At 44.7% G+C, this 15,000-nt stretch overlaps 1 protein-coding gene across 1 annotated transcript in view; it reads right to left on the bottom strand.

Moving 5' to 3' along the window:
* The window catches only part of LOC120544212 (A disintegrin and metalloproteinase with thrombospondin motifs 2-like), a 54,842-nt gene that overhangs the window by 25,698 nt on the left and 14,144 nt on the right, over nucleotides 1–15,000 (bottom strand). The window contains 8 exon segments of the mRNA XM_039777828.1: nucleotides 792–905; nucleotides 1,651–1,783; nucleotides 9,169–9,195; nucleotides 10,178–10,283; nucleotides 11,741–11,894; nucleotides 13,179–13,262; nucleotides 13,878–13,961; nucleotides 14,041–14,147. Of these exon segments, the coding sequence (XP_039633762.1) occupies nucleotides 792–905; nucleotides 1,651–1,783; nucleotides 9,169–9,195; nucleotides 10,178–10,283; nucleotides 11,741–11,894; nucleotides 13,179–13,262; nucleotides 13,878–13,961; nucleotides 14,041–14,147 (809 nt within the window).

Raw genomic sequence — 15,000 nt, forward strand, 5'->3', positions numbered from 1 at the left:
TAAATTATAGAGAGTGGTCTAGACCTACTCTATCTGTAAATTATAGAGAGTGGTCTAGACCTACTCTATCTGTAAATTATAGTGTGGTCTAGACCTACTCTATCTGTAAGGTGTCTCGAGATAACTCTTGTTATGATTTGATACTATAAATAAAATTGAATTGAAATTGAATTGAAGCGTTCTAATGTGTGTATATGCACTTTCACCTGTGTGTACTGTGTACGGTACTTGTGTTATGTTGTACTTGTGTCTACTGTGTATGATACTTGTGTCTACTGTGTATGGTACTTGTGTTATGTTGTACTTGTGTTATGTTGTACTTGAGTCTACTGTGTATGATATACTTGTGTTATGTTGTACTTGAGTCTGCTATGATATACTTGTGTTATGTATTTCTGATACCATCAACCTGCCAGTTGTCCTGAACTGGAACAGTGGTTGTGTCATTTGACTTGTCTATACCTATGTCTTGCTTGTATATGTGTTGTATTGTTGTAGTGTATCTATTGTTTTAAGCCATCAACCTGCAGCTAGGGACTGCAGATGAAAGTTAGCCTGTGTGGCTAAATCTGGCACATTTACATGTTGGACTCTGTACTCATGTTGATTAATGTGCATTGTCCCTTTTAAATAAAGAAATCGAGAATTATCTAAAACTTCTTCTTCTTCATATTATGGCTGTTTGCAACCATAAAATGACCTAAAACATAATTGCAATTCCCGATAGCATGTGGAGGTTTCTGCCTGGGCCAAATCCAGCTTCCTGTTGTGTAGCGAGCGTCTGAGCTCACCTTCCCCGGTCCACACTTGGTCCCGTCCAGCGGCGGGCCTTTCTTGGTCTTACAGTAGAACGGGTTGCTGTACTCGCTGCACCACAGCTGCCTGCAGGGCTCGATGCTCGCGTACTGCACATAATACACAGGATACACATAATACACAGGATACAATCAACATGATACACACAATCTACACAATCTACATGATACACATAATCTACATCATCTGCATAATCTACATAATTATCATAATCTACATAATCAACGCAGGGAACACAAGTTAAAATCTGACAAAAACATCAGAAATGTTCCACTAAACGTTGTCTGTGTTATTCACTCTGGTAGGTTTGTTCTCTGGGTTAGTCGGTATCCATAATGAACCATTTGGGACAAAGAACCCCCGGTTATCATGTGTTAAAACCAGACCTACCAAACCTAGGCCCTTGTTATGTTATGTTATGTTATGTATCTATGGGATCAAACTAAACTAAACTAAAGTAAATCCTTAATAAACATTAAAGTCTGTTTTCTGAAAACAATCAGGACACAAACAAGCTAATGAGTCCCGTAGGAAGCAGAAAGAAATGACTCATCACACTGAAATGAACAATGATGTCATCAGATTAAAGAGAGCAGATCTGTGTGTGATGTCATCAAACAGTTAACATCCTGAACAGATGTTCAGAAAGATCTGCAGCTCACATCTGCTCGCTAACTAAAGCCTGCTGCAGGTTAAAGAATCCCATTTAGAACTTTTAGAGAAGACAGACAGGTAGACAGACAGACAGACAGACAGACAGACAGGTAGACAGACAGACAGACAGACAGACAGGTAGACAGGTAGACAGACAGACAGACAGACAGACAGACGTACTGCAGTACAGAGGCTGTATCCTGGTCCGAAGTCGAAGCGACACTGTTGGTCCATGGAGTAGTGAAACCCCGGCAACGGAGGCTGAGCCGGCCAATCGTGTTGGAACGGGTCGTCACGGAGACAGTCGTATTTACTGAGGAGACACAAAGAGGTTGTAGTTTAGTGTGGGGTGTAGTCAGTATTTTAGTGTGTGGTGTAGTCAGTAGTTTAGTGTGTAGTTTAGTGTGGGGTGTAGTCAGTAGTTTAGTGTGTAGTTTAGTGTGGGGTGTAGTCAGTAGTTTAGTGTGGGGTGTAGTCAGTAGTTTAGTGTGGGGTGTAGTCAGTAGTTTAGTGTGGGGTGTAGTCAGTAGTTTAGTGTGTGGTGTAGTCAGTAGTTTAGTGTGGGGTGTAGTCAGTAGTTTAGTGTGTGGTGTAGTCAGTAGTTTAGTGTGTGGTGTAGTCTAGTAGTGTGGGGTGTAGTCGTAGTTTGGTGTGTGGTGTAGTCGTAGTTTAGTGTTGGGGTGTAGGTAGTTTGTGTGGTTATTTGTGAGTGTGTGGTTTGGGTGTGAGTGTGTTGTAGTGTGTTGGGTGGTGTTTGTGTGTGGTGTATCAGTTTTGTGTGTGGTTAGCGTATGTTTTTGGGGTTGTTTTGTTTGTGTAGTGTTTTGTTTTTTTTGTTGGGTTAGGTAGTTTGGGGTGTAGCGTAGTTTAGTGTGTGGTGTAGTCAGTAGTTTAGTGTGTGGTGTAGTCAGTAGTTTAGTGTGGGGTGTAGTCAGTAGTTTAGTGTGGGGTGTAGTCAGTAGTTTAGTGTGGGGTGTAGTCAGTAGTTTAGTGTGGGGTGTAGTCAGTAGTTTAGTGTGGGGTGTAGTCAGTAGTTTATTTTGTGTAGGGTGTAGTCGTAGTTTAGTGTGTAGTGTGTGGGGTGTAGCGTAGTTTAGTGTGTAGTTTTGGGGGTTAGTCAGTAGTTTGGTGTGGGGTGTAGTCAGTTGGTTTGGTGTGGGGTGTAGTCAGTAGTTTAGTGTGTAGTTTGGTGTGGGGTGTAGTCAGTAGTTTAGTGTGTGGTTGGTGTGGGGGTGTAGTCAGTAGTTTGGTGTGTGGGGTGTAGTCAGTAGTTTAGTGTGTGGTGTAGTCAGTAGTTTGGTGTGGTGTGGTGGTCCTAGTGTTTGGTGTGGGGTGTAGTCAGTAGTTTGTAGGTGGTATTGGTGTAGTCAGTAGTTTAGTGTGTGGTGTAGTGTAGGTTTGGTGTGTGGTGTAGTCAGTGGTTTGGTGTGTGTGTATTGGTGTGGGGTGTAGTCAGTAGTTTGAGTGTGTAGTTTAGTGTGGGGGTGTAGTCAGTAGTTTAGTGTGTAGTTTAGTGTGTGGTGTAGTCAGTAGTTTAGTGTGGGGTGTAGTCAGTAGTTTAGTGTGTGTTTAGTGTGGTGTAGTGTGTGGTTTAGTGTGTAGTTTAGTGTGGGGTGTAGTCAGTAGTTTAGTGTGTAGTTTAGTGTGGGGTGTAGTCAGTAGTTTAGTGTGTAGTTTAGTGTGGGGTGTAGTCAGTAGTTTAGTGTGTAGTTTAGTGTGGGGTGTAGTCAGTAGTTTAGTGTGGGGTGTAGTCAGTAGTTTAGTGTGTAGTTTAGTGTGGGGTGTAGTCAGTAGTTTAGTGTGGGGTGTAGTCAGTAGTTTAGTGTGGGGTGTAGTGTGTAGTTTAGTGTGGGGTGTAGTCAGTAGTTTAGTGTGGGTGTAGTCAGTAGTTTAGTGTGGTGTAGTCAGTAGTTTAGTGTGGGGTGTAGTCAGTAGTTTAGTGTGTGGTGTAGTCAGTAGTTTAGTGTGTAGTTTAGTGTGGGGTGTAGTCAGTAGTTTAGTGTGTAGTTTAGTGTGGGGTGTAGTCAGTAGTTTAGTGTGTAGTTTAGTGTGGGGTGTAGTCAGTAGTTTAGTGTGTAGTTTAGTGTGGGGTGTTGTGTAGTGTGTGGTGTAGTGTGTGGTGTAGTGTGTGGTGTAGTGTGTGGTGTAGTGTGTAGTGTAGTGTGTGGTGTGATCAGTGAGGTTTGAGGTGTGTGGATTGTGGTCAGTAGTTTGGTGTGTAGTTTAGGTGTGGGGTGTAGTCAGTAGTTTGAGTGTGTAGTTTGAGTGTGGGGTGTAGTCAGTAGTTTAGTGTGTATTTTTAGTGTGGGTGTGAGTCAGTAGTTTGAGTGTGGGGTGTAGTCCTAAGTAGTTTGGTGTGTAGTTTGGTGTGGGAGATTGTAGTCAGTAGTTTGAGTGTGTAGCAGTTTGGTGTGGGGGTGTGATCAGTAGTTTAGTGTGTAGTTTAGTATGGGGTGTAGTCAGTAGTTTAGTGTGTAGTTTTAGTGTGGGGGTGAAATTTGTCAGTAGTTTAGTGTATGTAGTTTAGTGTAGGAGTGTAGTCAAGTAGTTTAGTGTGGGGGTGTAGTCAGTAGTTTAGTGTGTAGTTTGAGTGTGGGGTGTTGTCAGTAGTTTAGTGTAGAGGTGTAGTCAGTAGTTTAGTGTGGGGTGTAGTAGTTTGGTATTGTAGTTTAGTGTGGGGTGTTGTCAGTGTAGTTTAGTGTAGAGGTGTAGTCAGTAGTTTAGTGTGTGGTGTAGTCAGTAGTTTGGTGTAGGGTGTAATTCAGTAGTTTTAGTGTGTGAAAGTTTAGTGTGTGGTGTAGTCAGTAGTTTAGTGTGTAGTTTAGTGTGGGGTGTAGTCAGTATTAGTTTAGTGTGTATTTTTGAGTGTGTGGGGTGTAGTTAGTAGTTTAGTGTGTATTTTAGTGTGGGGTGTAGTCAGTAGTTTAGTTTGTAGTTTAGTGTAGGGTGTTGTGTAGTGTGTAGTGTAGTGTGTGGTGTAGTGTGTGGTGTAGTGTGTGGTGTAGTGTGTAGTGTAGTGTGTGGTGTAGTGTGTAGTGTAGTGTGTGGTGTAGTGTGTGGTGTAGTGTGTGGTATAGTGTGTAGTGTGTGGTGTAGTGTGTGGTGTAGTGTGTGGTGTAGTGTGTGGTGTAGTGTGTGTGTAGTGTAGTGTGGTGTAGTGTAGTGTGTAGTGTAGTGTGTAGTGTAGTGTGGTGTAGTGTGTGGTGTAGTGTGTAGTGTAGTGTAGTGTGTAGTGTAGTGTATGTGTGGTGTAGTGTGTGGTGTGGTGTGTGTGGTGTATGAGTGTGTGTGTGTGTGTGTGTAGTGTAGTGTGTAGTGTAGTGTAGTGTGGTGTAGTGTGTGGTGTAGTGTGTGGTGTGGTGTAGTGGTGTAGTGTGTGGTGTAGTGTGTGGTGTAGTGTGTGGTGTGTGGTGTAGTGTGTGTGTAGTGTGTGGTGTAGTGTGTAGTGTGTAGTGTAGTGTGTAGTGTGTGGTGTGTGGTGTAGTGTGTGGTGTGTGTAGTGTGTAGTGTGTAGTGTAGTGTGTGGTGTGTGTAGTGTGTAGTGTAGTGTGTAGTGTAGTGTGTAGTGTAGTGTGTGGTGTGTGTGTAGTGTGTGGTGTAGTGTGTAGTGTGTAGTGTAGTGTGTGGTGTGGTTAGTGTAGTGTAGTGTGTAGTGTAGTGTAGTGTGTGGTGTAGTGTGTAGTGTGTGTGTGTAGTGTGTGTGTAGTGTGTGGTGTAGTGTGTGGTGTGTGGTGTGGTGTGTAGTGTGTGGTGTAGTGTGGTGGTAGTGTAGTGTAGTGTAGTGTAGTGTGTAGTGTGGTGTAGTGTAGTGTAGTGTGTAGTGTAGTGTGTAGTGTAGTGTGTGTAGTGTAGTGTAGTGTGTGGTGTAGTGTAGTGTGGTGGTGAGTGTGTAGTGTAGGTATTGTATGTGTGGTGAGTGTGGTGTAGTGTTTGTGTGGTGTAGTGTGGTGTAGTGTGTGGTGTGGGTGTAGTGTGTATGTAGTGTGGTGTAGTGTGTAGTGTGTATGTAGTGTGGTGTAGTGTGTGGTGTAGTGTGTAGTGTGTAGTGTGTAGTGTAGTGTGTAGTGTGTAGTGTAGTGTGTGGTGTAGTGTGTGGTGTGTGGTGTAGTGTGGTGTGTGTGGTGTGTGTAGTGGTGTGGTGTAGTGTGTAGTGTATGTGTGGTGTAGTGTAGTGTGTGTGTGTAGTGTGGTGTGGTGTAGTGTGTGTTGTGTGGTGTAGTGTGGTGTAGTGTGTGGTGTGGTGTAGTGTGTAGTGTAGTGTGTAGTGTAGTGTGTGGTGTGGTGTAGTGTGTGGTGTGGTGTAGTGTGTAGTGTGTAGTGTAGTGTGTGGTGTAGTGTGTAGTGTAGTGTGTAGTGTAGTGTGTAGTGTAGTGTGTGGTGTGGTGTAGTGTGTGTAGTGTAGTGTGTGGTGTAGTGTGTAGTGTGTGTGTGTAGTGTAGTGTGTGTGTGTGGTGTAGTGTGTAGTGTGTAGTGTAGTGTGGTGTAGTGTGTAGTGTAGTGTGTGGTGTAGTGTGTTGTAGTGTGTAGTGTAGTGTGTGGTGTGGTGTAGTGTGTGGTGTAGTGTGTAGTGTAGTGTGTGGTGTGGTGTAGTGTGTGGTGTATCAGCATTAGTGGGTTGGACTGCCAAGATGGCGCCAGTGTGTGTGGCGAGCTGTCTGGTGCAGGGTAAATTGTTTGTGATTTTACTGTTTGTGTCACTGTTTAATGTATTGACTCTCTGCTGGTTTATGATCGCCAAACGCTGCTTGATTCCCGTCTCACATTGGAGAAGTCGCCCAAGTCTGACTGAGGTGGTCAACAAACTTGCCTCCCTCCCTTCCTGCTGAACATACCTGCTCACCTCGTACACAATCCGGCTTCACCTGTCCGGAGAAGCCGCACTAGACGCCGTGGGAAAGGCAGCGGCCAGCTGGTGAAGCTGAAGCTCACCTAGCGGATTATTCTGCATTTGGAACCCGCCGTCACTTCTGTTTGCTTCATGATCGCTATGTTTCCTGGCGGGCCTTAGATCCTGCCGGCACCTGGCTGGTACCGATTCTCGGGTCGGATATGGAGTACCCTTGCCAACGTTCACCTCGCCCTCGTAGAGGTGGCGTTAACCACGGACATCTTCGGTCGTTGAGCCATGTAACTCGTACGGCCCGTTCCCCTGCTCCTGTCAGAGCTGCCCTGGTCAGAGCTAGGTCGCTGGCAAATAAGACCTTTATTTTGAAGGATCTCTTTTCCCAGAACAATTTGGATTTCTTATTTGTGACTGAAACTTGGTTGAAAGTTGGTGAGTCCAGCTCTTTTTCTGAACTTTTACTGCTTGACTGCACATATTTTAACTGCCCGAGGACTACTGGTCGAGGAGGAGGACTTGCTGTTATTTTTAAGGATAAGTACAACTGCAGGCAGCTGCCAATGACTACATTCTCTAGTTTTGAATTAACAATGTTTGAATTGGGCAAATTTCAGCCTGTTCTGTGTGCACTTATCTATCGAACTTCGAAATACAGAACTTCATCAGAGATTTTTCTGAATTACTGTCTGAAATCATGCTGAAATATGACCGGATCTTAATTGTAGGAGATATGAATATTCATGTATGCTGTCCTACGAATCTGTTGGCTAAAGACTTTTTAAATCTTACTGATGCTTTTAACCTTACACAGATTGTAAGTGGTCCGACACAGATCCATGGCCACACATTAGATCTTGTTTTGTCACACAGTTTGCCTATTTTAAATATTGAAATACACAAAGCTGTGTTTCCCTTCCCAGCACTAATACTGTTAAGAAATGCGCTCCGCCTCGTCTCCGCAGGATGATTAAACCTGCCACTGCAGCCCAATTCTCCGAAGCGTTCAATGATGTTATGGAGAATATAGGGTCCTCCGCTTGTCTAGGTACAGATGAGTTGATTTCCTCTTTTTCATCTACTTGTAGCAATATTCTCGACACAATTGCACCACTTAAACCAGGCGTTCCAAACCGAATTCTGAACCCTGGATAAATGACTTAACTCGAGCTGCGAGGCAAAAGTGTAGGAAAGCTGAGCGCCAGTGGAAAAAACATAAACTGCAGGTATTTTACGATATTCTAAAGGATAGTTGGCGTAATTACCAGAGAACTGTTAAAGCTGAAAAGGCTAAATACCTCTCGGATGTTATTGAAAAAAACTGCCATAAACCTCATGTTCTTTTTAGCACAATCAACTCTGTTCTCCATACCCCCCCAATCAATAAAGCAGAGAGTCTTCTGTGGCCTGTGAAAAATGTCTTCACTTCTTTGTGAAAAGATTACCACCATTAGAGCTAGCATTTCACTTCCAGCCTTTGACCCTTCCATTTCCAAAGTGTGTGCAGCAGTTTTCACTAAGTTTGAGCCTGTATCCCTCTCAGCCCTTACTGATATTGTTACACATTTAAAACCTTCATTTTGTCCTATTGATATTGTCCCACCCCGTCTTTATGAAGAGGTATGGCACACTATCGGACGAAACATCCAAGTAATTATTAACAGTAGTCTTACTTCTGGTCATGTGCCACTTTGTTTGAAAGAGGCAGTGGTGCAGCCCCTTATCAAAAAGCCAAATCTGGACACCTTATTTCTTGCAAACTATCGTCCGATCTCTAAACTTCCTGTTATGTCCAAGATTTTAGAGAAGGCAGTTCTCGTGCAGCTACAATCTTTTTTTAGATCTGCATGGTATCCTTGAGGTGTTCCAGTCTGGCTTTAAAGCATTTCATAGCACAGAGTCTGCACTTAGAAAAGTTTTTAATGATCTTTTAATCTCAACAGACTCTGGAGATTCTTCAATCCTTATGCTTTTAGACCTCACAGCAGCATTCGACACTGTTGACCACAGTGTTCTTATCTCTCATCTCGAGCACAGTGTGGGGACTAAAGGCACGGCACTAGAATGGTTTAGATCATATTTATCAGAGATAAGAAATGAGTGTTCAAAGTCAGTTTCGGTGGCTCTACTTCACCTGCAGCACCACTGACATGTGGAGTTCCTCAGGGTTCTATTTTGGCGCAAATTCTCTTCTCCCTGTATTTGCATGCTTTATATGTAGGTATTAACCAGGCGTTCTCTTTCTTGATTACAAATGGTTCAAAACGCAGCGGCTCGACTCCTTACCGGAACTCGTAAACGAGATCACATTACACCTGTTCTTGCCTCCCTTCATTGGCTACTAATTTGTTTTAGAATACATTTTAAGATTCTGTTGTTTGTTTTTAAAGCTCGTTATGGTCAAGCCCCAGCGTATATCGCTGACCTCCTGAAGCCGCACACTCCTCTGAGGTGGTTAAGGTCTGCTGACCAGCTCCTACTTGTTGTCCCTAGAACGTGGCTCAAAAATAGGGGAGATCGAGCGTTCTCAGTCGTGGCCCCAAGGCTTTGGAATAAATTACCTCTGAATGTCAGATTGGCCCCCAACCTTCATATTTTTAAATCATGACGTAAAACTCACTTTTATTTATTATTATTATTGGCTTTCAAACCTGCTTGAGAGTTGTATTCTGCTTTTTATTTTTCTAGTCTGTTATTTGTTTGTTTTGTTACTCACATGTATATAATCATGTCAATGTCCAGCACGTTGGTCAACCTGGTGGTTTTAAATGGGCTTTACAAAGGAAGTTGGATTGGATTGGATAGTGTAGTGTGTAGTGTGGTGTAGTGTAGTGTATAGTGTAATGTGCAGTACTGACTGCAGGTACTTGTGCAGCTCGGTCCAGCTACAGCAGGACCAGTGGTGTGTTGTGTAGTGTAGTGTGTAGTGTGTAGTGTGTAGTGTAGTGTGTACTGACTGCAGGTACTTGTGCAGCTCGGTCCAGCTACAGCAGGACCAGTGGTGTGGTGTGTAGTGTAGTGTGTAGTGTAGTGTAGTGTAGTGTGTAGTGTGTGTAGTTGAGTGTGTGGTGTAGTGTGTACTGTAGTGTGTAGTGTAGTGTGTGGTACTGACTGCAGGTACTTGTGCAGCTCGGTCCAGCTACAGCAGGACCAGTGGTGTGTTGTGTAGTGTAGTGTGTAGTGTAGTGTAGTGTAGTGTAGTGTGTAGTGTGTGTAGTTGAGTGTGTGGTGTAGTGTGTACTGTAGTGTGTACTGTAGTGTGTAGTGTAGTGTGTGGTACTGACTGCAGGTACTTGTGCAGCTTGGTCCAGCTGCAGCGGGACCAGTGGTGTGGTCTAGTGTGTAGTGTGTAGTGTGTAGTGTGTGGTACTGACTGCAGGTACTTGTGCAGCTCGGTCCAGCTGCAGCGGGACCAGTGGTGTGGTGTGTAGTGTAGTGTGTAGTGTGTAGTGTGTAGTGTGTGGTACTGACTGCAGGTACTTGTGCAGCTCGGTCCAGCTGCAGCGGGACCAGTGGTGTGGTGTGTAGTGTAGTGTGTAGTGTGTAGTGTGTAGTGTGTGGTACTGACTGCAGGTACTTGTGCAGCTTCGGTCCAGCTGCAGCCGGGACCAGGTAGTGTAGCGTGCTGGAAGGGCAGGATGCTGCCGCAGCTAACCACAGTGCGTCAGTGCAGACAGGCAGACAGACAGACAGACAGACAGATAGACAGATAGACAGGCAGGCAGACAGACAGATACAGTCAGCAGCTGTGAGTCAGAGAGTTATTCAGATGTAGTTCTGTGTATATGGAGATATTTAAGGTGTGTGTGTGTGTGTGTGTGTGTGTGTGTGTGTGTGTGTGTGTGTGTGTGTGTGTTTGTGTCTCACACGTGTCCTGTTTCATGAGCCGCTACGAAGGCCGAGGAAAACCCGTCTTCAAAGACCAGGACGCAGCTCCGATGCAAGTGACACATTCCTGTAACTGGAGCATAACCTGCAGAGAGAGAGCCCCACAGGTCAGAGGTCAGAGGTCAGGGGTCAGGGGTCAGGGGTCCAGGCCTGGCCGGGGTGGATGCATTACAGCAGCAGACTGACTGTAACAGAGCATAGCGCGTATAAACCACCAATACATGCTTCTACACCTGGCTACACAACTGTTCCACAAGAAATGGGATCTGTTGGGGAGAAATTATTAACAACATCGTTACCCAAGAGTGTGTAGGAAACAAAAACACTGCAGAGTATAGGATATATATATATATATATATATATATATATATATATATATATAGATGGTGTTAGTGGGAGTATGTGTAGTATTACAGGTAGTATTATGAGTAGTACCCTGCATGCCGGAGGGCCTGAACTCCTGCCTGGTGAGGTAGATGGTGTTAGTAGAGTATGTGTAGTATTAAAGGTAGTATTATGAGTAGTACCCTGCATGCCCGAGGGCCTGAACTCCTGCCTGGTGAGGTAGATGGTGTTAGTAGAGTATGTGTAGTATTAAAGGTAGTATTATGAGTAGTACCCTGCATGCCGGAGGGCCCGAACTCCTGCCTGGTGAGGTAGATGGTGTTAGTGGGAGTATGTGTAGTATTAAAGGTAGTATTATGAGTAATACCCTGCATGCCCGAGGGCCTGAACTCCTGCCTGGTGAGGTAGATGGTGTTAGTAGAGTATGTGTAGTATTAAAGGTAGTATTATGAGTAGTACCCTGCATGCCCGAGGGCCTGAACTCCTGCCTGGTGAGGTAGATGGTGTTAGTAGAGTATGTGTAGTATTAAAGGTAGTATTATGAGTAGTACCCTGCATGCCCGAGGGCCTGAACTCCTGCCTGGTGAGGTAGATGGTGTTAGTAGAGTATGTGTAGTATTAAAGGTAGTATTATGAGTAGTACCCTGCATGCCCGAGGGCCTGAACTCCTGCCTGGTGAGGTAGATGGTGTTAGTGGGAGTATGTGTAGTATTAAAGGTAGTATTATGAGTAGTACCCTGCATGCCGGAGGGCCTGAACTCCTGCCTGGTGAGGTAGATGGTGTTAGTGGGAGTATGTGTAGTATTAAAGGTAGTATTATGAGTAGTACCCTGCATGCCGAGGGCCCGAACTCCTGCCTGGTGAGGTAGATGGTGTTAGTAGAGTATGTGTAGTATTAAAGGTAGTATTATGAGTAGTACCCTGCATGCCCGAGGGCCTGAACTCCTGCCTGGTGAGGTAGATGGTGTTAGTAGAGTATGTGTAGTATTAAAGGTAGTATTATGAGTAGTACCCTGCATGCCCGAGGGCCCGAACTCCTGCCTGGTGAGGTAGATGGTGTTAGTAGAGTATGTGTAGTATTAAAAGTAGTATTATGAGTAGTACCCTGCATGCCGGAGGGCCTGAACTCCTGCCTGGTGAGGTAGATGGTGTTAGTGGGAGTATGTGTAGTATTAAAGGTAGTATTATGAGTAGTACCCTGCATGCCCGAGGGCCCGAACTCCTGCCTGGTGAGGTAGATGGCGTGGTCGTGCTGCTGGGCGTGGCTCTGGTCTCTCTGCTGCAGGTACGACCATCCACAGACGTTCTCCAAACTCTTCTGGGCGTTCCCCACAGAGATCAGCTCCTGGGACTGATGGACCACACTTTACCCACCACGCAGCTTCTAAAGATCTGAGATCATGTTTACAGGCCGTCCACACCCAGAACCAGAACTATAGATCTAGAGTTTTAAACCCTCCTGTTTCCTCGGGTCAAATTTGACCCGTTTACAAAAACTTTCTATATCAGAACTATGACAAAAGAATGTTGTTTTTTAGAAACGCTGAAAAAAGGGACCAAAAAAACATCAAAACATCGGCAAAGGTGACAAAATCATCATTAAAAAAACACCAAAAAAGTGACAAAAAAATTGGAATAAACTCTACAAAAACGTTGAAAAAAAGAACAAAATGTTGAAATTTCGACCCAGAAAAACACAAAGTTGCAGGTAGACAGGAAGACATCCCAAGGGATAAAACTGTTGTAACTCCGTGGACGGTGGAGCTCACGACAACGACGCTGGAGAACGATATCGTCAGGATCACTTTCAGAGAGATCTGATGAATGATAGAGACACTGACAGCCAATCAGAATCCATCTGAGTTTACAACATGGTTTTCACAGCAGTAGTGGTGCGACGTGACTTTTCCTAATCGCTACGGGGCTCCGATCCTTCAGCTCTCTGTGTTTTAGTATTTTAAACATCAGTACTTTGTAACTGCTAATTCAGATTCACTGTGAGAGAATCTTGTGTTTCGGACGTTATTATCATACTGTCTCTGTTTCTCTTCTGCACATGCAGATCTGGCCTCCTGCTCTGACCTCCGGCGCCATGCAGCGCTGTGCGCCGCTGTTACCCAGAAAAGGAAGCGGGTTCTACCCCCCAGGGACTGCCAGAACACTGTTTTGGTTCCTAAAATGTACCAGAACCCAAGAATACAGGCTATAGGACATTACTACAGACATTCCTGTAATGTTACGTCACAAGGTCTGCTGTATATTATGTACTATCAGCTGGAGCGTGACGTGTGTGTTTGACGTCGCTGTTTGCAGAACGTTATCGTTCAGGAGTGTGGATGCTCACCTTGTTATGGTTATGGTTATTGGTGTGGATGGCAATTTTGTATATACAGTATGTGCCTATGTTTCTGTATTTATTGTTTATTCTTATGAATGTTTAATACGTTTGTTTGTGTGTGTTTGCACCAAGGACAATTCCACGTAAGTGTGACTTACTATGGAAATAAATGCTGTCTGATTGTGATGCTGATGCTGATGCTGATACTGATGCTGATACTGATTCTGATTCTGATTCTGATTCTGATTCTGATTCTGATGCTGATGGTTTGGACTTTGAGGAGTCTGCGTTCAGTACCTTGGATGGAGACAACATGATGATTTTGACGAGAACAACGTTGATGTTGGCTCCCAGAGAATGATGCTGATAGATCTCGTTAACCTGGAACAGAAAGAGAAACCTTAAACCAGACTGTTTCCTCTCTCTCAGGGATGTGGACCATCTGGTCTACATGAGCTCTGTGGATTTGGAGACGATGAGCTCATCCCTCTAAAGATAAAAGCAGACTCTCCCCTCCTCGTTACCGAGGAAACATCATTTAAATTAACCTTCCTCACCATGTTCAGCAGCATCACAAGCTATTTCATTGGAAGGTTTTAGACGCTTTTACGGCTCGTCCGACTCTTTTTTTGGTGCTTTTGACTCTTGCTAATCCAAGCGCTGGTTTATAATTTAGGAAAATGGTTTTGTGGACAGCTCACTTCTAGTCATGGGAGCACAAATAAAAGATCCCATAATGCAATTGAAAATGTAAATAAACAGAAATACAACTGTGAATCAAGTTCTATGGACAATTTCTGTTAAAATACACACTCATACAACAGTTAATAGAGTTAAGTCTTTTTAAAGATGACACTAGGCACACCACTGTCTCTGCAAACTCTCTGCCTGTCTGTCTCCCTGTCTGTCTGTCTGTCCTGCATCTCCCTGTCTGTCTGTCTCCCTGTCTGCCTGTCTGTCTCTTCCCTCTGAGTTAAACCCCATGTCTGTACTCACTATGTTCATGAATGTCAGAAGGTATTTCTGAATGTGGTCTCGTCCGTGGAAGAGAAGAACAGAGTAGTCCACGGCTAACAGGACCTGGCGGAGGACAAGACAAGTTAACGAGCTCAGTAGACTCTCCGTTCATCAGCTGATCCTCCTCGGACACATCATTCACCTCGATGTTTAACAGTTCAGCCTCTTCAGCATAGCGCCGGCGCCGAGCTGGTCTGGATCTGGACCCCGACACCTTCTGGGTCAAGTTCAGAGACCCTAACAGAGGACCTGGAGACAGACACAACAGACCTAGGGTCAAGGTCAGAGACCCTAACAGAGGACCAGAAGCTCTTTAAGGTGCTCATATATATATATATATATATATATATATATATATATATATGCTTGCGCTGCGCCGGGTACAAGATCGGGTCCTTAGAGTTTTCCTTGTGAGTCTAAGGGTGTACTCAAACTTGACCCAGTTGAACCGTGGCCGAGCAGGATTGTCCCCTCTCACGCTGCTATAAACATTCAGGGCCGGAGCACGCTCACGTCATTACGTTGCAGGACTGTCCGACTATGATTCCAGTCTGTCTGTTAGGTAAGAACCAGACCCGGGAACGTTTACAGGTCACATTGATTCGATACCGAACCGTGCCCTGGCCAGCCTCTTTGGAGGCACGCGTTAGCGTACCGGTATGGAGCGACCACACTAGTCAAAGGAACCGGCCTTTGGGGTCAAACGTGCTCGGGCACGGTATAACTGGCCAAGGGTGGACGTGCCCTAAAGGCTTCGCTGGCGAGTCTAAAGGTACTGGTGATGGATATCTTCATGAAAACACGGCACAAACACGGCCGGTGGCGTAACTGCAGTTACTGGGATTACTGCAGTTACTGGTATTACTGTAGTTACTGGGATTACTGCAGTTACTGGGATTACTGCAGTTACTGGGATTACTGCAGTTACTGGGATTACTGTAGTTACTGGGATTACTGCAGTTACTGGTATTACTGTAGTTACTGGGATTACTGCAGTTACTGGTATTACTGTAGTTACTGGGATTACTGCAGTTACTGGGATTACTGCAGTTACTGGGATTACTGCAGTTACTGGTATTACTGTAGTTACTGGGATTACTGC

The sequence above is a fragment of the Perca fluviatilis genome, chromosome 16, assembly GCF_010015445.1.
Source record: "Perca fluviatilis chromosome 16, GENO_Pfluv_1.0, whole genome shotgun sequence".
Lineage (NCBI taxonomy): Eukaryota > Metazoa > Chordata > Actinopteri > Perciformes > Percidae > Perca > Perca fluviatilis.